General features: G+C 31.7%; 1 protein-coding gene across 1 annotated transcript in view; it reads left to right on the top strand.

Moving 5' to 3' along the window:
• The window catches only part of LOC126808701 (DNA-binding protein SATB2), a 58,099-nt gene that overhangs the window by 3,820 nt on the left and 29,854 nt on the right, over positions 1–24,425 (top strand). The window contains exon 2 of the mRNA XM_056098869.1: positions 8,952–9,072. Within this exon, the coding sequence (XP_055954844.1) occupies positions 8,952–9,072 (121 nt within the window). The remainder of the gene's footprint in view (positions 1–8,951; positions 9,073–24,425) is intronic.

Raw genomic sequence — 24,425 nt, forward strand, 5'->3', positions numbered from 1 at the left:
AAGTCTTTTGATTAATAATAATAAGTAAAAAAGCAGTTGTGTTATTGAAAAGCTCTCTAGTAGAGAGTTTCATCAAGACAGTGACATAACAACAATCTGATAAAAATAAAGATCTATATTTCGTTTCGTTTTTATACTTTCTATGGTCTACACTACATGAAGATCTGACAAATTGTAGCTACATGTATAGGTCGCGTCAGAGGTCATACAAGCGCCCTTTGACCCTATGATGTCAGACATTTGATTAACCAATCAGCATTGATGTTTCTAATGGATGACCCACAGTTCCGTTCTAAACACGCCTAAAGCTTGCCGTAAGAGACTGGTTCATTGGCTAATCCCTAACACCATCCGGAACACGTCAATGATAACAACTCTTCCAAGATCCTATAGTGTTGTAGAAACAAGTAAAACAAAATTTTGAACTATAAAAAACGAAACGAAATAGGATCTGTGTTTTAATCAGATTGACATACATGTAACAAGTGAAAAACCATGATAAATTAAATCTCGGCTTTTATAAATATGGTGCCATAATATGAAAACAAGCAATTGATACTTTTTTGATCCAGTTCCGTGTGCAAGGGACCCAGCCAAACGAGGTACATGTACCAAGCCAGATCAGAACACCAAATCTATGTTACAGTGACAAAAGAAACCAGGGTGCCTTAACTTATCATTACATACAGAAATCAAACCATGCAATGGTTACAATGCTTTCTATTGATTCCACACTGCCATCTTTGTGTGTCTTAGACAATTTTTTGTCCATTCCAGCCCATTCTTCATGAATTTTTTACATGTAAAGATTGATCTGGCTTTGTCTGTCTTTAATAAACAACTATTTTCCTTTATATTAATAAGATTAATTCTAAACAATTTTGGTAAATGTACAAATAGACAAAAAGAGGTTTATTTAAAAATAAATATTCTCTCCAAAATAATTTCAAAATGTTGGTCTTGGATCAGAACTATGCTTATACATGTACAGTACCGGTAAGGGTTAAAATCAAAATTTCCTTGTAAAACTGGAAAGGTGTATATTATGTTTACATGTTTGTACCGCTTTTTGTGGGTACTGTATTTTTTGTTAAAATATCGGTTGAAGGAGGACTGTAATAGTCAATATAAAATACACAGAAATTTTAGTGTTTTTGTGATGTGGATGGATAACCATAATCCAGTCTCAAGAGATAAGATAAATCCTTTTTATTTAATCCCCTTATATTAGCTCTTTATAATGTGATAGGTATTGTCTGTCACTGATAGCTTGAAGGTATTAACTGTCATAATCCATATTGTGGTGTTAATAGGGATAATTCATCTTCTGGTGAAGTGTACACCCAGGGGGTATCACAAAAATTATGAAAGTTTAACAAATATCAATGGCTTAAATACATATATTAGAAAAATATGTACAGCCTCCACTGTTGTTATGAATTGGCAGTGGCAAGTGACATACAAGAGACATGTACATGTATTAAGGAATTAATTTGCGGACATTTTGTGTTAAGTATTTTCATCAAGTATGATTGGTCTGTCGTTACTCTATGCATATACATGTGTATACATGTGTAACAGAAATCACCTCTTCGTACAAAGAAATGTGTATTTAAAAATTGAATTATAATGTTTTTCATAATGCTTTCCTCTCTGTAAAGTGAATTTTAACTCGAACTGATGCCTTCCACATTAAGGCACAACAAGCCAGACCGTTCACATACATGTATATATATATCTTCAAAGTTAAGAATATGTACATGTATACTCTTTTGTGTTGTTATTAAGAAAATCTGTGTGTAGAAAACACTTGATATAAAAAGGGCTGGGTTGCACAAAATGCATGTACCTGTAGAATGTGACAGAATTAGTATTTATGGCACATTGAAATCAGTAGACACTAATGGGTAAGGCCAATTAAAAAGTTCATTGATAAAATTATGGATAGTTCAATAGGTGCAACAAAAATAAAATGAAAAGGGGGTTGACATGCTACTTTTCTACTCCAACTGGGCTAATGAAGATGGGCATATACAGTGTACACAGGACCTTGTTTTTTCTTCCCATTATAACAACTATACATTGTCCCTTGTCAGGGCCTCCGCTCTGTAGCATTGACAATGGGGACACTGCGCCGAAAAATCCTGATGGACTTTCTTGGCTAACACCAGGATTGAACTCAGGACCACAAGGTTATTGAGTTATTCACTGTCCCACTGTGCCCCCTCCCCAAATGGTTATTAATATTATCGAGAAGAGTAGAACACTCTAATAATACAAATAATATTTTGATGCAGATGTGTTTTTTATGTCAATGATTTATTAATAATTTGATTGTGTTTTTGAAGTATTGTTATTAATATTTTGTCCGTACATATAGAACAATAGTTTTATTTGAATGTACACAGTATGTTTTCAGTGTTTTAGATCAATGTATTGTTTTAATGTATCAAAACTTCAATAATATTAGTGTTAATATGGCAAACAAATGTAGGTTAGATCATCTCTTAACGATAATGGAATGGAATACTGTATAAATTCATACATGTAATCAGTGTTGCTATTTGAAAATATTTCTTGTCAGACATTTTTACCAAAAATAAAGGGGTATAACTCATTTGTCAACAAAATATTCAAATTCGTACGTAATAAAAAAAAAAGACGCACCTCATTATTATTCATATTTAATTTCCATACGGTATTCAAACTTATGTCAGTAATATTCCTACACAATAACGTGTTGTCGTAACACGATAGAATAAAAGTGTGCCGACAACTGCCGACCCATACTATTTTCAAATTCACGCCTTTAATATTCCTCCAAAATTACCATATTTTTCGGGGTATAAGTCGATACTTTTTTCAGCAGAAGTCCGGCATTCGTCATATACTCCGTTGCGACTTACATGTACATACCGATATAGGTTAAAAAAAATGATAACCCCAAAAATTTCTGGCAGTGACCATCGCTCTACGATACCGAGCGAGTGACATCATCTGCTAAATAATAGCGCTTGACTATAATCGCACACGTTATCGTCTAAAACAATTAACTACATGTACATGTACTTGCACTATTCCAATCAAAATATTTGTCAACATTTCTCAGCTGATTTATTTCTTTTTTTAAAAACATAACCCCATTTAAAATATTATAAACCCAAGAATATGCCATTAAAATAGAATCTTTTCTCAGACATTACTCATGTGATAATTGTCTCTCATGATTTCACGCGTCTCGCGAGATTACTAATTTAATTTTTTGGTTATTGTATTGTGTGTGTGTGTGTGAAATAGCTTTATTTAACGTCCGCTTCCACCGAAGTGATATCGCAAACAAGTTAACGGATATATTGATTTGGGGTGTTATGTACTTTTAGGATATGTGACATTGATATATGACTAGTTTCTACATGTTGTCGGCTGACATCAAGGAGATTAAAATGTCTGACAATAGAGAAAGCACGAGTTTATCACGTAGATTAAGTTTATAATTACTTTTATTGGTATGATACATACATGTAGTACGACAAAGGCGAATCAATGACTTGTGTCAAGGTAGGTGTACAGATTGTACAACATGGTAAATATGTTGATCGCTTAATTACCAAATCAATCCATCATATTTTCAACAATAATCGGGTTGAGTGGTAGATATACGCTCAGTACACTATATTAATTTTGGAATTTTGAATATTATTCACCATATCTTGATGTCAGATTGAACATATTCCTGGTCGGACGTTTCTGAGCGTTTGAAAAATAGTGTAGGACATGCCCGGAATATAAGGGCGAAATCCCAACAGTGGATGTAATTGACAAATTCAAATTCTGTAATGATCTAGATGTAAATAGATGCCATTTAACCAAAGAGTAATCCATCATATTCCTTGCATTGTTCATTTGATAATCCTGCACTCAGCACTGCACATATATATGGTGTATATAAGTTTAGTGTCTAACATGGAAGGGCCTAGACATGTATAGTACTTGTGTGAAAGCCACCGATAGTCATTTAAAGGGGCATTAGGTAAAATTAGATAAAGAGCTGACAGTTCTAGCTATAATAGTTTAAAAAAAAACATAATGAAAACAGAATATGCTGAAAATTTCAGTCAAATTGCTTCACTGTGAACCAAGATATTAGCAATTCAATTTTAGGATAGCCTCAAACGTCATAATTATCGTTTTCTACGATAATAAACAAATTCTTGGTTGTCCATTTTTACGTTAAATTATCCGTCATGAAAGGTATTCAAGTTCACTAAATATCGCAGGCTAATGATGGCAGCGAGAGTTGATTATGATCTTGATGAGCTAATTAATGTTTAACTAATAATTTAAATAACATTTCAGGCCTAAAGAAAGACCTTAAATAGGCAGAATTAGCTCTTAAATAATGCATGTTTAAGGATTTTTAATTACTTGCAAACTACAATATTGTGAAAGTAAAAATTTCTAAAAGGAATACCAGTCAATATTGGTTCAGCTCTGTTCAGTATATAAAAATATATGATGTATTGAAATTTACCTATATTCAGCATCCTCTGTAGACGATATAATCCTATTAGTTTGCAGTAAAATCTTCTGATAGTCCTCTTTTTCATTTGATTGAATAATATGTAAGGGGATTAATCTTCCCTTGATGTCTTTGTTTTGATTTCTGTTAAATACTCAATTGAGTATATTTTGATATGGAGTAAGCAGTGAAAAATTAGGTAACAATATTACAAAATAATGTATGTTCTAGCTGTGATGTCATATTTTGCCGCTAAGACTGTAGTCTATTTTTTTAGTATCTTTAAAGCAGAAAGCTATACATGTAGATTATTACAGATTCTAACAAATATATAGCTTTTATTAAACAACAGTAAAATGATATTCTATAGTCTATATTGTTGAATGGCATCATGTTTGCTTGATTTATTCTGTATTTGTGGCCATTGTGCATTAAATTCTGACAGATAACCGATTTATATGAACATAGTGAATTGAATTCATGTTATAAGACTGTCATTAATTATCAAGGTTTATTAGTAAGGACTAATCTCATTAATGCACAACAGCCCTCACTATACCTGAGTAACAAGTTTTTCACAGACTATAGATTTCTAATTGATCATCGGATTAACAGTTGCCCAGCATTCTGAGGAGAACAAACCTTGCAAATTTAACTGTATAAGCAGGCAAATCATAGAAACAATCTACAAAAGTTCAATGAAGTATTGTTTATTATAAACTGAAATACTTTTGGGGTTTTCTGGAAATCTTTTAGATTTTGACTTTCTTTTGATAGAAAAAGGTTTTTTACATTTTGTTAAATTCTGTTTAACATATAGGCCTACATGTAGGACTACTAAACAACGTATTCTAAATAAAAATTGTTTTTCTGTGTAATGTAGTTTGATCTGAAGTTTGTAGGTAGTGCTATTCTTGGTAGACGTTGTATTAACCCGATAGACTTAATGGATTTAACAGCTCAACAGAATTAGGTCAATCTCATCGCCTATCCTAAATCGTGGTTAATCTAGGATTAAATTTCCATTAGTGAAGGCAAGATTATCCAGCTCTGTGTGGTATTTAGATCAGATTAAGTGACTGGTGTCAGAAGTGTTTCAAATTACACTAGCTGTTCCATAATTTACCCTTCTTCCCCATGAATTTAGAATCTCATGACATTAGAACCACATTTAAATGTACATGTAGATGAAAAAACTTTGAATTTATTAATGAATTTTAACCAAAATAAAAGTACCATAGACCTTATGTTATATTTAAGTTCCATGATAGTAGGCCTATTAGTGTGAAAATCTTTGACCTGTTTTCCAAAATTAATTACTGGGAGAAACTCATTCTACTCAAAAAATTGTATTTTCCGACACATTTGAGGGTCTGTACATTGTATAATTGACAAAATACATTTTTCTTTAACCGGCAGTGACATTTTGTATTTCTCGCTCATGAATCTAAAAGTTAATTTTGGCTTAATATAGCAATATCAGTATAGAATGAAAAAAATATGTATTGATTAAAATTGGAAAATGGATCACAACTGTGATAAACACGAGACAATATTGTAAGGAAGGATTATCTCTGATCGGATAAGAGGAATTAGAACACCCTGAGGTATTCAGATTAAAGATTAAGGTTAAGATTTAGATTAGGCTTATAAGGACAAGGCTTTATTTTCACACACATGTACAGTACTTATACCGATTATTAAAAAAAAAGATATGGTATATTCATATTATGCCTAGATAGGCTTAAGATCTTAAGATTATAATCATGAGTACATTGTACATGTGATACACATGTAGTTTTTCTTTTTTATTGGATTTAGCGGAATTAGAACACATTGGTAAATAAAATTTCAGGACCTTATTATATATGCAGGTGTAAGCTCTGTTCAGCAAAAATTATGTGGAATTTAAAAAAAGTAGATTAAATAAAGATACATGTATATAGGATTTAGAAAATGTCAAATGCAGGCACTGATGGCACATTTTTAGTAACAAAGGATTATTTTCAGGCATATATTAAGGGAATAGGATTAAAGATTAGGATTAATCTTCTGGAGAATATATAAAAAATGTATGTTTCCAAGTCCTAGTAGCCCCAGACAGTGTTTATATCTTGAACTCATTTGTAATTACATTCCAGACAAAAAATCAAATATAAAGTTTCAGCTATTTATACAAAATCAAAATATGCCATGCTTACCAAAACAAATCCATACTGGTCGTAAAATTATTGAAATTATTAATCATTCTAAAAGGAGGTTAGGACTATTTAAAGTGTACATAATAAGTCTCTATAGATTTCTTACCTCTGTCTTTTAGAACTCGGATGAACAATGAATGTTTTTATATTTGTGTCTTCTAACATCAAAGCCATGCCATATTGACTACAATTATTATTTTAGTCTTACGAACTAAATGTACTTGTAATATAAGTAATTTCCAGGTCTTACTAAAATTTTGGTCTCCCATTTGATTTTAAGCGACAATGTTTTTTTTTTATACAAACCAGAATAATTACTTGTCATTAATCAGCCTATTAATCATACATATGTAATATTCTCGGATAATACATGTACCTATATGTACGTTTAATCATACATATGTAATATTCTCGGATAATACATGTACCTATATGTACGTATAAATGTATTTCTTGATAACATCTATTAATGAATACAAATGTTATTTTGAAACACAACCCATTTAAGAATTAGAATTTTCAAACACTGGATTTTATAAATATGAAGGTTTGTTTGATTCCATTGGTTTGTAGAGAACTATAGTATTTTATTTCATGGATATTTTCAATAATTGAATTTGGAATATACATGTACTGTGCCATGAAAAAATTAAGTGTGTAAAAGTTTTCTTAGATAAATATACAGGTACATTTAAACAAATGTTATTGAACAACCCCAGTAATATAGATTTTCTATAAAATATAAATATATTCACATTAAAAGTAGTTAGAAACATTAATGTAAGTACATTATTTTAGCAGGTTTACTGTAACCCATTCTAATTCATCCTATTGAGCTAGGCGTATCCTTCTCTCATTAATCTCCACTAATCCCCTTCATCAAAGACACGCTTAATCCACTAATCCTAGCTTAAGGGGGTTTATCGATGATGAATCATTCTGACGCGGCTGTGGTGATTAGCGAGGTTAACTTGGGTTGGGTTGTATAAACACTGTGTGTATGTAGAAAAATATGAATTATAGCTTTTATATGTACAGTTTATTAATCCATCATATTTACATACATATATTATAGTAGATGACTACATGTAACTTGGTACATATGTGCATATCTTAAAGAGATATTATATTGTAAGAAAACACATGATGGCTTTAGATTTACATGTATACCAGACTTTATTATAGCATTAGACTGAAGAGCTTCACTAAAATACTGTTGTATAACAAGTCCACTAATATACTGGAAACAAGGCATAATTCTTTGGTGCTTGTCATTTTGTGCTGCACAGATTTGTCCTGTAGGCCTATCAGTGTTTTTATTGATATATATACATGTAATTCATGTCCGACACAGAGTTTATCAGTGCTTGACATTTATTATTATTATTTACAGGCACCGATTCCTAACAAAATAGAAGAGTTTTGTGAAACAATATTATTTATTTTAGTACTTGTACATACACATGTTTATAAGTACAGTTTAATCTGGACTGATTTTAATTGTGTTTTCACAAAATTGTCTCCTGTAAAATATAAAGTCCAAAGCAAAAGTTATTTTTTATGAAATATGAGTATTTGTTCAATGATAGAGTGGTGGTGAAATGAGATGTATTCACCAATACATACATGTACATGTATATACAAATGTACATGTATGTATATTGAATCAATTTGTATTTTTATTCGCCTTGTCAATGAAGGATACATGTTTGATACATATATTTTATTATTACATGGCCTACATGTAGGGCCCTAGTTAATGGATCCAGAAAACTCAACGCCAATTACCATCCTTCTCCTTCCTGAATTTTGTTTTGTTAGAAGAGACCTGTTCTTTTTAGCAGGGCCTGAATAGATTGGTCATCTTAACTCTGTAATCATGAGACAAGGCTTTTATTGACCAACAGAGTTCCAACATCTAGTGAAAGATCATCAAGTCTTTTAAAGGTGCTGAGGGGAAAAACACTTTGGAGATTGTTTTGTACTATCTGGAAAAATGTTTTTCTCATAAAGGTGCAAAGTTTGTTTTGTACTATCTGGAAAAATGTTTTTCTCATAAAGGTGCATGCTTATGAATGTTATACATTTCTGTTACAAATAATCATACATATTAAGCACCCCCCCCCCTCCTCCTCCTCTCATCCCCCTTACACCAATGACCAGTAATCATGCATATCTAACAGATAGGTAATGACGTTATTCAATTCATATTAACATTGATTATCTTTCAGAAGGCAAAAAGTACAGATGAGTTACCTACCATGTTGCTAAGGGAACAAATAGCCACTGGTTCACAGGAAGTCAAATCTGCCAGTCCGAAGAAAACTGACACAAATAGCACACAATTAGCAAGTAGGTGATTGTTAATTTCCAGTAGGTGTTTGTACAGTATGTGTGATACAATTACTCACTTCATTCATTCATTCATTCATTCATTATAAACACGCATTTTGACAAACAAATAATGCTATTTCTAGAACAGCTGATATACAATTTCTTATTCATTCATTCATTCATTCAATAAACATGCATTTTGATTAACAAATCATGCTCAAGAATGAGCAGTTGATAGTATTTCTCATTTGACAGAGTCCTTCACCTCATCTTATTATAAACAAACTTGAAGCATGTGTACATGTACATGTAAATATCCCAAAGCAACTTGAAGATGGTAAAAATCACAAAAAGTGAAATTGCAATGGTTTACAATCAAAAACCATATAAGGTATAAGAAAAGATGTAAGAGCTTGTTAATCCAAGATGTCACCTGGTTTCTGTGGTAACATGTACTAATATGTTTTGATGTATAAAGAAGATTTACATGGCTTTACTCAGGTATGCCTGGTCACATGACCTGAAATCTTGGAATTACAGCAAAATTCTGATGTAGTTTACCGTGTACCTTATTGACGTTTATCATAAATTTATGTTTTAAATTTCTTTCAAAAATTTACTCAGTTTCAAGATTTAACAAAAAATCACCTTTTTTTAAATCAACGTTATTGATATTTGGACTATTTTGATAAGGTATAAATGTTGTAGCGCTTACGATCAAAGATGTTCAAAGCTTACACGTAGATATTTTTTACACTAATCTTAAGAAATGAAATCACGTTTACAAGGTTTTACAGGAGTTGAAAGGGTTAAACCTTAAGCACGCACAAATCTAGCTTCCCTTTTTAACTCGTATTAGCCGTTGGCTTGGTCGCGTTTGACGAAGAATTCGGTGTATTTCTTCAAATTACTTTACGATTGGATAAATAAATAAATACCTGAAGCATTTGTGTTAACAGAGATTTACTAGCAAGCTTTCAATTCTTTAATGACGATCAAAAAACAACAACTTAAAAGATACAGCACAACTCTAAATGTAAATTCTTTGAGATTAAAAGAACAGAATTTTAATAACTGAAAAAATTACCTTTGAAACAAATTGTTTTAAATTTGGAAATTTGGCGATTTTAAAGGAGCTATATAAAGCTCTTTGATTTTATTAACGTCAAAATAAATAATTGATTTTCAATGATTTGACATGTTATTTCAAGTAATGATTGGACTAGCTCTTTTTGGTTTGTTGGGTCACTTTAATGTTATTTTGGCCTTGCTGTGTATAAAAAATCATACACATGTATCATTGATTTCATCTATAAATTTCAAAATTTAAACAAGAATAGTCATTACACAGGTTAAAGAAAATAAATATATACATTTTAACAAAATTAATAAACAAAAGTAAATTTACATTGATTGATTAATGGATCTTATCATATGACAAATAGAGTTTTGGTTTGAAAATGTGGTCTTGATCCACCGGTTAAACAATTAATTCTCCATACAGGTACTACCAATGCAAGGTGAATGACGATTTTCCTCTCAATCAATTGTAGGACATTCTGAATGACCCTAGAAACTGTATAGACTATATTTTTTATACGTCCACATCATAATGTGGATGCGTATTGCCGTTGCCCTACTCTCGGTCACCCAGGATCTCCTAGTCTTCAACGTACAGAGGATCTGGGAACGTCAATATTTGGCGAAAAGTTCCATTGCCAATGCGTAACCGGTAGTTTGGTTTTTATGTGGTTGATTATCCAGTATCTTTGGCCAAGTCAAGTAAGAGTTGCCCCTCTTCCTGCAATAAATCCCATAATTCTTGCATTATTATAAACAAACATGAGTCGTGACGACAAATTAGGATTAATTAAAAAAACATACATTTAGATATTGGTCCATGAAGAGAGAAATTTTACAATAAAAAAAGTTAAGACTTTTGGATATTGAAATTGAACTTGCAATGCAATCAAATGGATTTTTTGAAATGGCAGACTTAAATTAATTTCATTAGCGTCGACACCTTGTTTTAGGACTAGTTACCTCCCTTAAACTTTGTTTATGTTAATGTAAAAGACCGGATAATCTAGCCAATGACCTATTATTCTCAAATGTTGACAACGCATCCAGACTAATATTTGCAGAATATTTTTCTGGATGATAAAGACTACCATGTGAAACTTTACACACGTATTCCTTATACCCTTAGGATGATCCCTATTGTTTTTGGTGCATTCCCGACCTCCAGGGGAAGAGCCACGCCCATTTTTTAAAATTTGCTTGACGCATACAGGCCGCATTTCTTAACGGATCTACTTCAAATTTTGCATACTTATTCCTTGTGCCCTAAGGATCATCAGTATTGTTTTTGGTGCATGCCCAACCCTCAGGGGCTCTTAGCACCAAACTTTTACTTTGGGATGTCGAAAATGATCTTTCACAACAGAACCAACACACTTTGAAACCGGTTTCAAAAATACATAAAAGCTGTCAAATCGAAATCTCTCTGATTTATTGAAAAACAATTGAATAGTTTCAGTGTTGGACTCCAGCCTGCAGGCCGCGTGGATTTCCGAGAATCCCAGTCTAGGAAACCTGACGTTAATCTGTGACGGGAAAACATGTATCTGACGACGAGATTATGAATTTCACCGGAACATGGACGCAGATAAAACTGACGGATGCATTGTACATAGTAGTTCACAGGATATATATGTCGTATTAGTAAATGTTAGCCGGGGAAAATTTTGGCAAGCTTTGTGACGCGGCCTGCAGGCTGGAGTCCAGCCATGAAACTATTCATTTGTTTTTTTCAGACAACTAGTATCACTATGTATAGCATTTGTTGTAAAACTAATTCGGAGAGATTTTGATTTAACAGTTTTTATGTATTGTGAAACAGGTTCCGAAGCGTTTTGATTCTGTTATGCAAGATCATTTTCGACGTTCCAAAGTAAAAGTTCGGTGCTAAGATCACCTAAAGATAAATTTTAAATGTTATTGAAAATGTGATTACTTTCGATCACTTTCAGCTTATTTTCATGATAAAGGAATGACTGTGCATTCACTTTCAGTGCAAATGAACCCATTTGACCTTTGACCTCGAATATCTCGAAAACGCCCCAACGGCGGACTGATCACCACTCGGCATCGTATTCTACGCAAAATTTTACTCTAGAAAAGTTTGGTCTGGTTTTGTGCCCATTTGATGCCCCCCCCCCCCCGATCCTCCAGACTATACCCGCTAATAGGAGAAAAATTTGGTTATATATGAAAATATTTCTACAGTAATAATGACATTAAGATGGTTAAAATTATGTTTTGATATTTAATTTAGTCATCATGAATTTTATAAGAAAGAGCTTGGCTTAATAACTTGTACTTAAAGCTCCAACGAACCCCTATGGCTACATCGTATTAAATTTATAACAACCTTCTCTCTAATCTCCATGTTTAATCTTTTAACAATTATCGTAATCTTGTGCTTATATTAACTTATCTTTACGCTTATTTACTGTTTTCAACGATACAAATTATTCTTGTGAAAAGAAACAGCGCCCCCTACCCATGTTTATTATAACCATATTACCATATTATGATCTTTCTCTTCGCGATCATGATAATGTTCTTTATACAGATTAACAGCTAATTTATTTTATTTTTACGGGACGCAAAATACGCAGGTTATTCGGTACAACTAATCTACCGACAGCTTAAGAATATTATTAACGAAGATTTAATTAAACTTCGTTACTCAGTAAACTTGTCTCTTATCTCAATTTCGATGAATTTTTTTTTTCTTAAGTTAAAACTAAAACTTGATTAATAACAAGTAATGAACACAAGATGTATAAAATGATGAAACATACTTCTGTCGATTTCTTTTTTTTATTTTAAATCAAGGTTGTGCGAGCACTGTCTGTATATTTATTCAAAAGTGGTTTTAAAATGAATATATCTCTTTCAAGTACATTTGTATTATTCAATACTGAATTTAAAGAATATTCGACCAATATCAATCCATGCAAGACGCGTCAGTTTTACTTTATATAGAACAACTGATACCACTTCTTCTAACAAACTTTAGTTAGATTTAATTAGAGTAGGTTTTCACATAACAATTTACATCTAGTTTAAATTTCCACATAACAGATTAGAATTTCACAGTTAAAATTCACTTCTATTCAAATAAAGAATTTCTTGAGCCAAGAGTTATATAAGGTTTGAACATTACCTATACATATGTATTTGAAAAAAGCATGAGCTTAATAGAATTGATAAGGGAGTTTGACATATTTAACCCTTATGTTTGCAAAGTTGGGGGCCTAAAATCATGGTTGGGACCTAAATCTCTTTTATAATTATAGGCAATCACAACGGTCCTCAGTTGTTTGTAACTTTGTAATGTTGTGTATTAATCTGATTTAATGTGACCCTACCCAACTTATTATAAATCGTCTACACAAAGAGTTTATTAACAATAACATGATGATAAGAATTTATTTAATCTCATAATAGATATAAAAATAATCCCTTCAACCACTAACCATGCCAGTGTATCAGATTAATTTAATCAGGCGAAAATTTCATCTCAACGATTAACTCGTCAGCTTAATAAGCAATTCATGGCGCATACATAAGCCACACCCCCTGCTGAGAACATTTCATTGGAACACACAGCTTGACCGAGCTTTTATGTTATATTAGATTTAAGGTTTTATGACTTTTCTATATTTAAAAACTTGAGTTTCTAGATCATAATGTATTTTTGGTATTTTCTGGATACAGAATTATCTTCATTTAGATCAGAGTTGAAGATAAGATAATTTGTCTTGTTTTATTTTGAAGATTTTGTTGAAATTTATGGTCGGATTTACATGTACATGTATGTGATGTTAATGACTTTTCTTGTACACCTTTAGAAAATCTGTCATCATTGAAAATTAGAATTGCATACATAATAAACGTGCTTGTTGCCAGTATGATTGAAATATAATATAATTTTGATTCATTTTTCTTGTCACATTTTCGTTTTTTTTTTTTTTATCATTCTTAAATCAGATCAATTTTAATTTTAATGTGACGTGGTGTCACAAAATGCACACACTTCTTAAAGCAAGAATTTCATATTTTCTAAGGAAGTCAAAACATAATTATTTCTATGTCTTTTGCTCAATAGGTTGTCAACTCACTATTATACGATCTTAGGCATTATTTCCCACACTTAAAATTCATTGACACCGGAAATAATAACACAATTACCTCCCTTGTTTTTCTATTCCCCCCATGAAATAGCTATCTTCAAACATTTGAATTTGAAGTTGAAAATGATATTTTTGCCAATTTCTCAACAGGCAATAGTGAATTATAGGATTAATAGGATTACTCTTTAACAAGGTAGGACTGTTTATAGATACCATCTATTTATAAGGCTTTATTTTAATACATTTTAAAAATATAACTTAAAAATATAAAATTGTAACTTTAAAGCCACATCAAGTCAGATCATTCACCTACAGTATATCTTAAAAGAAAGTCAAAATATATGTATTGAGTAATTATTATGTGTAAGTGCATCCTCGATAATGAAAACTGCATGAAGACTGAAAGGATTTGGACAAAATGTTTTGGATTTGTTCAATAAATTTGCTCAAAAAAAATATATATCTACACATTGTCTTGAACAATATTTAATAGGAATTAAGTTATCTTTTGGTCGCTAAAGAATGGAGTAAATTTTAGACATTTTCTCATTGACAGAGAAATTGTTATTATAATGATAACCTAATCCATCTACCGATGGGACATTAATCCCACTAGGGCTCTTGTTGCTGATTATTATGATGTTGAGGCTAATACATATTGACGTATTGTCCCTAAATGCAAAAATTTGTGTCATTTTATACATATACATAAACTGCCTATCCAATCTATAAAGCATTAACAAATACTTGTTGATCCTGTACGTTTGAGAAAGGATTGTGTTTCTTTTTTTAAAAGCATATATGAAGGAATTTTAGCATCACTAAAAATCATTTATGATTTGTATCAAGTCAAAGATATTCACATTCAGGATGAGTCTTACTAAAGATAACTTTCTCCATTTAAAACGCCCAAGATGAGCATTAGTTTAAGACGTAACTGTCAATTTGGTGTCAGGATAGAAAAAATAGTTGCCTAATTTAGATATTAACTGTGCATAGCAATTGAAGGGGGAGATTACTCTAAGCTGCTTAAATCAAGACATGGCTAAAACTGTTTGCTTATCTACTTCTCCCAGTCGTGGATTTAATCGGCTTTACGCAGAGAAGCTGACAAACTAACGCTAGAATCAATGTCAGATTAAGAATTAACGTTTTCTTTTCACTGCGTCAAATTGGTTGCCGATTAATATCAACTTAACTAAGATTTTCTCAGCTTAGCACTCTTTTTTTTTTTCTTTTTCCATCAAAGAAGTTTTAATCCCCTAAAAAGTCAGTTGGGATAAAAAAACAAAACTTTATTTCACTTCTTTCTAATTTTTGTTAGAAATAAAAATGTTGATTTATTTTATTGGTTTCCTTAATTAAATATCACATGATTTTTAATAGTATAAAGATTGATTAATTAAATATCACATCACTATAAATAGTATAAAGATTGATTAATTAAATATCACATCACTATAAAGAGTATAAAGATTGATTAATTAAATATCACATCACTATAAATAGTATAAAGATTGATTAATTAAATATCACATCACTATAAAGAGTATAAAGATTGATTAATTAAATATCACATCACTATAAATAGTATAAAGATTGATTACTTTAGTATTTCAAAAGTTCATGTTGACCTATATCCAGCAGTACTTTGGGTGTCAATTTTTCATTTCTGCTTTATACAACCTTAGTTTTACATATCAACGTTTTTATGTTAATTTTACACATGATAGCTTTTGAATTCTAATCTGTCGGGGTGCTACTATGCTTTTAAGACATACTTAATCATCTTATTGAATAAACAAACTTTTGAAAACATTTTTTTTCTAAACTTGGAGAATTGATCAATTCAAAGTACATATATGTATGCAAGTTAGTTTGATCAATCCATTGCCTAGGTCTTGCAAATATGAAATAAATTAGAATTTTAATAAAACAAAAAGATGATAATAATTATTAATGCATGTTACTAAAAAGGGACTAAGATTTGAGTTGTGTATTTGATGGTTTATGTTCAGGCTTATTGTGCTTTTCACAATAAATTTATTTCACATTAGATGGATAAAACCAGTCATCATGAAAGGCCAGTGATTTAATCCCCCTTTTTAATCATTTTTCAGCCCGACAGTCTAATCCCTATAAAAGCCACTAGTAAGGATTAGGAAAGTAGAGGATTATAGTAATCCTCCTGTCTGCATTCAAGCCCCCAGGCCATGAGGGTTATTGTTTCTCGTTGGTCCCAACGATTCAGACACCTTAACTGGTCTCTTAATCAAAATCTTCATGATATATCCATGATGGCCTCAAGGCACTATTTTAATGTCTTAACATTTACTGCAGACTAAAACCTTTTTGAAGAGCAGATAAGATCTATGGATTTATACAATCTTTTTTTAAAAATCTGATTTAAAGGAACACGCATACAAAAGGAGATGAAAGATTGTCTTGGGGATTTGTGAATTTCAAAAAATACAAGCAGAAAATTTATTGATAAATTGAAGAAAAATTTATTAAAATCATTATGTTTGTTCTCTCTAAAGATTCCAGTCTTAATCACAAACTGTGTACATGGTTATGAAATTTAGTATGGATATCAGTAGGCTAAATTTTGAAATAGCATGATGAAGGAAGTTTTTTTTAACGATTTTAATCTTAGAAATGACATAAATTTTTAATACAAAGATTCTGGAATTAACAGAGTCCCTCATATTTCATTTCAAAAGAAAATTAATGTAATAGTAATTAAACATTGATTGCATAATTCTAGAGCTTTAGAAAAAGCACCTTGACTAAACTAATGTAAACAAATATTCAATTGGTTTAATTGAAACTATTATCCAATGAGAGCTAAGCTTACAGATTATTTGAACCTCAGGTTTTAGTCTTGTAATTGAAGCAGAGAATGTAAACAAAAACTTGATTGGTTTATTTTTTTTTTCCTTAGTAACCATTGGTTGGATTTTTGTTGGGAGTTAAGCCAGAAATTGTGGTGATTCAGCACTCGGAAGACATTTTAGTTGTAAATCCACCTTATGCCAAAAATGTCAGATTATGGCAAAATAGAGTATCTCCGATTGGAATTTTAAAATGGCTTTCTTAATCGGCTCTCGAATGATAATATGATTTGAATTTGAATCAGTATTTCAGAAATAATGTCAGGTTGTTAAAGTCACAAATAACAATCAACAAACAACCCACAAAACAAAGACATGGACAACACGAAATCAAGGACATTGTAACAGTAAAAGATAACAATGAAATCCAGTGAATAACTACTACATTACATTTTTGAAACTTGAAACTAGTCTGATTTAACAGGAGTGGACCAAATACATGTACATGTATACCCCACCAACCCCATACATATTGTCAGTCTTGTGTTTGTTGTAACTTTTCATACTACATGTACATGTACATAATGTACATCGAAATTACCCCCCACCCCCTCTCCCCACACATTTATGGCCCCCTCCTCCTGCCACTTTCCTTCTCCCTCCCCCACCCCCTTTCATAATCTTTGTATCATAAACTATGATGTGTAATGGAGAGGATATTGGGAAAAGACCAAAGCTTTATATACATGTAGTTTCTAATAAAAGTGATAATAACCTTATTTGGACATCAAGTAGACTTGTGGTGTAATAAGTTTCTGTGGGGATAAACACAGTTAATCCTGTAACCGCTAGCTTTTACTGTCCAAATTGTTGACGTAAGAAAATACAGTAATATTGAAGCTTTGACTAAAACCAATGATGTGGGATTATTACCCCATCTTAGGAAATAAAATCTCCATTGAATGAAATACAAGTCAGGCCAAGATAAGTTCAATTCTTGGTTTGTGTTCTTTCTATAGATTTTATTTTATGTGATGGTAAATGTACCACTGTTAAAAACAAAGAGGGGAATAAATTCTTAAGCAAAGCTATACATGTATGAAATTATTTATTAGAGATGCTTGATGGTAGATCACAAATATCTCAAAAATCAAATTAAAACAATTAATAATCTAAATAAGCACATCCAATTAAAAAACCAAGCCAAAAAACTGATCACAAAGAAAGGGCTGGCTTTAATATGAAGTGCAAAATCTACCTAAAATTTAATTAAATGGCCATAAGTTAAAATTTATTTAAAAGTTCCTTTTGGACCAGTATGTTTTCGGTAAGAGTAGGCCTACCTTTAATCGTACCTGATTACAGATTATATTATCTGATTACATGAAAATTTGTAATCGATTACAGCTGATCATGTTACCAGTACTTATTAGGCTTACTCTATGTCTGTCGTGTATGATAGGTATGAAACCACCCCCACCCCCCAAATAAAAATCCTTTAAATGTTACAATTTAGATATACATGTAAATATGTATGCAGAGACGCTGCTGTACAGACAAAATTATCCTCCTTAGCATTTTGCCAAAGTAAATGAAATTAACCATAATCTTAAAGTCACTTTGATAGGGTATTGACAAGATATTTAAACTCTATTCTTTCCTTCCAAATATTAGCTGTATATTGGGTTACCAATAGAACATTGGCTCAAACATAATTAACTGATAGAAATTAACTTTTAAGGCATGGTGAAGTCAAATTCAAAAGATTAAGCTGTAAGTTTAGTTAGATTAAAGAAAAAGATCTTATCTTTTCATGTTATCTTTGGATTGAACAAAAAATAAAGTTCATAACATTCAGTAACCAATATTGCCGGAGATTTGATCTGCGTTGATGGTAATAAACTTTCTTAAAGGAATTTTGTCATCCAGAGTAATAGACTTAAACATCCTAAAGAAAGTTCCTCAATGATTTCATTAATCATGGTTTTTTTTATTAACGCCAAAGTCAGCTTCGATATTGTCAGAAGTGTCAACAAAATTTTAATGTCTAAATTAGATGTCGAATGTTTGTTTGATATCTAATCCAGGGTCGGATTAGGGCATAGGCTTTAAGCGAAGCTTATGTCGACTTTGCAACCAGTTCCAGGTGTGCTTACATGTATGTTGATCAAATTAGCACATCGACTCAGAACTGATAGCGATTACAATTAACACGTGACTGTTAATTTATCACATAATCATCAAAAAGGTGAATACCTTAGAAGAAGCACACAAAGGCATGATTGGTCTTGCCAAACTTTTATTACTACATTATTGTCGATATCATCGACACTTGAAAAGTGGATGCCTTCGTTCACTTCCATTTTGCCTATTTATATGGTCAAATGAAACATATCTCTTATCACATGATGTTATTTCCATGGAAACGAGTTGACGCCAGTTGTAATGAGTCTCACATTATACCTGTATCCCAGGAACCAACAATGTCTTAATCTGGCTTTAATCTAATCTTTCGGATAAAAAGAATAACATATCATTATTTTGAATACATAGTTTTTCGATGGAACTGGATTTATAATTGATCACGTAAATTTTGGCTATAAATTTGAGCGATTATGATGAATTAATCCTTTACTTACCTACGCTTATTGATTATTGTTATTAGACTTAATCTTCTTACCAAAGTATTAACAATTATTTATTTTTCTTTTTCATAGAAATAATCCCTCATAATGAAATTATTTTGATTAATTTTCAGCTTATTAGAGAAATTAATAATAAATCATATTTTTTTTTGTCATTCAGGCGTATATTTTTTGTCATTCAGGCGTATATTTTTTTGTCTAATGCTATTAAAGATTTTTTCACCCTAAAATAACATAGATGTAATTGAGTATGAAAATGGAACTAATTCAAATCACATTATTCTAAATGTTTTTCTTTGAAATGTCAACAGCCATTTTAGAATTATTGAGTTCCACATGTAGATCTGCATGTATATACATGTAAAAGTTTGCTATTCTGTTGTAAAGGAGATTTTTATTTGAACTTTTCTTTCAACGTATTATTCTTATCTCTAATCCTGTTTTCAAAACTGATTGCATCGGGCAAAGCATCTAATATACAGACGAATACAAGATTTTTAAAACGGGTATTGGAGGTGCAGATGAAATTTTTCGAGTGTTGCATATTACTGAAGAATACGGATATTGCAAATGAATGTATAATTGTTGAGGACAATATAATGAAAATATTGTAAACTGTGTTAATCCCGAGAGGCATTCCTATTATATTGAAGACCGCTCGATATAAATGGACTCACTATCATCATCATCATCATCATATGATCATCATCATCATATGATCATCATCATCAAAAGACATATGTATAAATGTACACGTATTTCCCCCCATCCCTTCAAATCCCACTGCTCTGAAAAGTTTGAGAAAGTATAGTCTTCCGAGAACCCTAAAGACAGATAAATATTCAAGTTTTCAAAATAATTGGATTGGGCCCTTATTCACGAAAACTTAAACTAAGATACAATCGAAATTTTAAGAAATACTGCAATTCGATTGGCTGACCAATATGCAAATTGGATATATGCAAATTGATTTTACTGGTCAGCCAATCGAATTGCAGTATTTCTTAAAATTTCGATTGTATCTTAGTTTAAGTTTTCGTGAATAAGGGCCCAGAGTCTTACTTACAATTCCCCCCACTCCTTCAAATCCCACTGCTCTGAAAAGTTTAGAGTATATAATTACGGGAATTGACAATTAAATTGGTGGGGACAATATAACGATAATACTGCAAACAATGTTATTGTAAAATCATATGAAAAAATAAGATATAAATTGGCAATAGAAGAGGAGAGGGGGTACGCACTTGTGACTCCCCCCACCCCCCACCCCTCTGCATTCACGCCTGTAATAGATGATTGCTAAGTGCTATTGTAACACAAACATGAATTCAAAAGACATGGAATTCAATACATGTATCTGGACAGTGGAACTTTTCCCAAAAAATTCTAACACTTAACATGGCTTAAAGGGATATATATATGCCAAATCTCATGTCAGTTGAATTGGCTTACTGACTTAAAACTTTAAATGTTGAGAAATACCTTTCCTTAAAATAGTTCTACCAGGTATGTTTCTACATGTTCTTCTGAATTATATACATGTATCATAGATTACATGTCAGTGTTCAAAAATTGTTCAATATTTTCAATTTAATGAAAGAATTTAATAATCAAATTAATCTCCAATATCTTTCATAACCATGTTTTCACACTGACTCGTTTTTATTTTGTTAATTCTCTTCGATCTGGTCTTATCCTGAAACGGGTCATAATCCCCACTCGTGTTCGTCTGTCGATAAAAATTATCTCGCTTCTTTTATTCCCCTTTCTTCTCTGCGCTAATCCTTCGATAATTCTCCGCAAAGCCTCAGTCTGCTAGCTTCATTTCCAAACAATACTAATCTGATTTAATTTGGTTGCCATGGTGATTAATCCTGTGGTATTAGCACTAATCCGAGCTTTATAAAGAACTGACATGTCCGAAGTTAATCTCCATAGAAATAACACGGATAGACTGTAACGACCTCCAGATAAAACAGCAGACAATTACATCAATTATATTATCACACACTACAGCAGACGGGCGAACAGCCATTGTCTAAAAATAAACAGACATTTTCTAAACTGTTTATTTTGTATAGTTTAGCTCAAAATCTATGTTAAAAAATTCATATCTTGCAATTTTCATTTCTAAAAATACCTTTTAAGAAAAGAAATGGTCAAATGTCGATCACTTGACTCTGCTTTTCTGTTTTTATTTGCTATTCCTAGACCATCCTGTCTGTAGGCCCATGTTATTGTATACATGTACCGGTGCATGTATTATAGCCGAAGCCAAACATCTGCCATTAAAATGAAATGAAACATGTTACATGGATATGTTTTCTGTTGACATTTTCTTACATGAATTATAGTAAATCTGATAAATGCCCTACTTGACTGATAATGTGTCTGTCAAGTTACATGTATTCAGGTGTGCATTGGAAGAAGGAACAGCGTCAGGTCATTCAAAAGGGACAAAATAAAAAAAAATAAAAAAAATTTAAAAAAAACACTGTCCGTTTGCATGTAAAAAAACCTTGGCAGTGTTGAAATCTGATGCTAAAATGCCACTGTCAAGACAAAATTTCCCTCATACATGTAGCACCTGTATTGCATACGTCTGTCTTCACCTGGTTGGTACAGAAAAGAAGTTTCCTGAACTCCTTTTCATTTCATACCATTTTAATCAGCAGCATAAATAATGGTCCCTTAACAATATAATATATATATTTGTAACCATCTTTTCCATCCACCGCCTGACTACCATCATAGTAACTCAATCATATCCCTTTATTTGATCAAATATTCAGGAAAAATCACCATCCACTTGTTTTGTATGAACTGTTTAAATCTTGTTGATATGTTTTTTGTATTAACTATAGTTTTACAATTAAGGAAATGATGACACCACTAAAAATCTGCTTGTGACCAAAAAAAATAATTACTACCTGTGCTAAGATAAAAAATTACTATCTTTGAGTTAAGACTTTGTCAAAAAAAAAAATCTAAAAATAACACAAATTGATGTTGATGTTCATTATTTTTTATTTCTTTATATAGATTTAATTACCTAGTCTCGAATTTTCTCACATAAATGTTTGATATTTTGAGAACCACAAACTTGTAAGTTTTAGGATTAGAGTTAGTAGGTGTGTATAAGAAATACAAGGAGTTGAGGTAGGGTGCTGGGTGGTCTTAACACACTTTCTGTAGATCATGATGAGGATTTACTTGTCTTGTTTCCTAAAGACCCCTGCGTACATATGCATTAAAGATGCATTATGTAAGAGCTAAATCTGCCTATTTTCATTCTTTATTTGGGCTTCAAATGTTATATAAATTATTATTTAAACATTTATTCACATGACAAGCGTATATTCAACTTTCTAGACCATCGGATGACTGCGATTCAAATGGATTAGAACACCTGCAGGCTTTAAAAATTTAACGATAAAATAGATAATTGGACTTGATTGTCAAGTATCGGTGTTACAATAATGAACAATCTACACGATATCTGGTCAAACATTTAAATACTCATAACTCCACTCAGAATAAAGTAATTTGATTCATCTTTATTGAAATAAAGTTATTGTAGTTGGAAAATAGTGAGATGTGTATGTTACATGCTACTTTTTGCCCTTTTTCTGCTTGTAGGCAAAATGATGTCCATGTTATGTCATTTTTTGCATATCTTGTCCAGAGTTCTTTTAGACAGGGTGGATTTTGGCTGTGCAGCATCTTCTGGTCAAATAATGTTAATACGAGAAAAGGCATCTTTCAGGTTGAAACATGTCTTCAGTAGCTTTTTATCTATTATTACAGACACTACTATGTGCCAGATGGCTAAGAATCATTATGCTTATTTAAATTTAACAAAGATGAGCAAAAACTCTAACAATCTCAAGCCCAATTTTAATGGATAGAAATGATTTATCCTTCAGTCGGTTACTGGCGATTCTAAGAAAATAAAGATGGCAGCACAAAATCAATAAAGAGAAACATGATTAGATGATTGATTGATATTATTATATTTGGGGACCAATTTACTTTATATTGTGTATGGTCAGAATGTCTGTGTTTCCTTTCTAGTGTATGAGACGTTAAATTTCATTTCATTTCATTTCTAGTGTATGAGCCTTTAATTAGAGAGAGAAACAAGGTTTAACGTCCACTCGACACAAAATAGGTAATTTCGGGACAAACATGAGTCAATTTTATTTCAATAAGCTGCTTGTGTGTGGGGGTCTTTAGAAGTGGCAGGAAACCGGAGGACCTGAAGATGACCCACGAGGTTGGACAGGCAACATTGTTCCTTGTCACATACAAGTGGGGAATCAAAACCATGCCAGTTGACTCAGTGACAGGCCTTATGATTCAGGGTACACACGTTATCCCTTCGGCCACCCAACCCCTGGAGCCTTTACTTCCATGAACAGGTACATAGTTTCATGACATGGTGTTGTTTTTGGTCTGGTATGTAATCGTCTTTCATATGTTTGTTTGTAAGCCTAAGTGTTAAATTCTGATTAAGTCTTACAGAATGTCATGTATTATTTCCTGATATTTACCATTTTAATATGGTGTATGATGACGGTATTAAATTTCTCAGGTAAAAATTTTAATCTCAAGTACTAAAGAGGGAGATTTTACCAGAAAATCCCGATTAAATTTTTAAAACAAAAGTAATTAATGAGGCGATGATG

This window comes from Patella vulgata, chromosome 1 (genome assembly GCF_932274485.2).
Source record: "Patella vulgata chromosome 1, xgPatVulg1.2, whole genome shotgun sequence".
In the NCBI taxonomy this organism is placed as follows: domain Eukaryota; kingdom Metazoa; phylum Mollusca; class Gastropoda; family Patellidae; genus Patella; species Patella vulgata.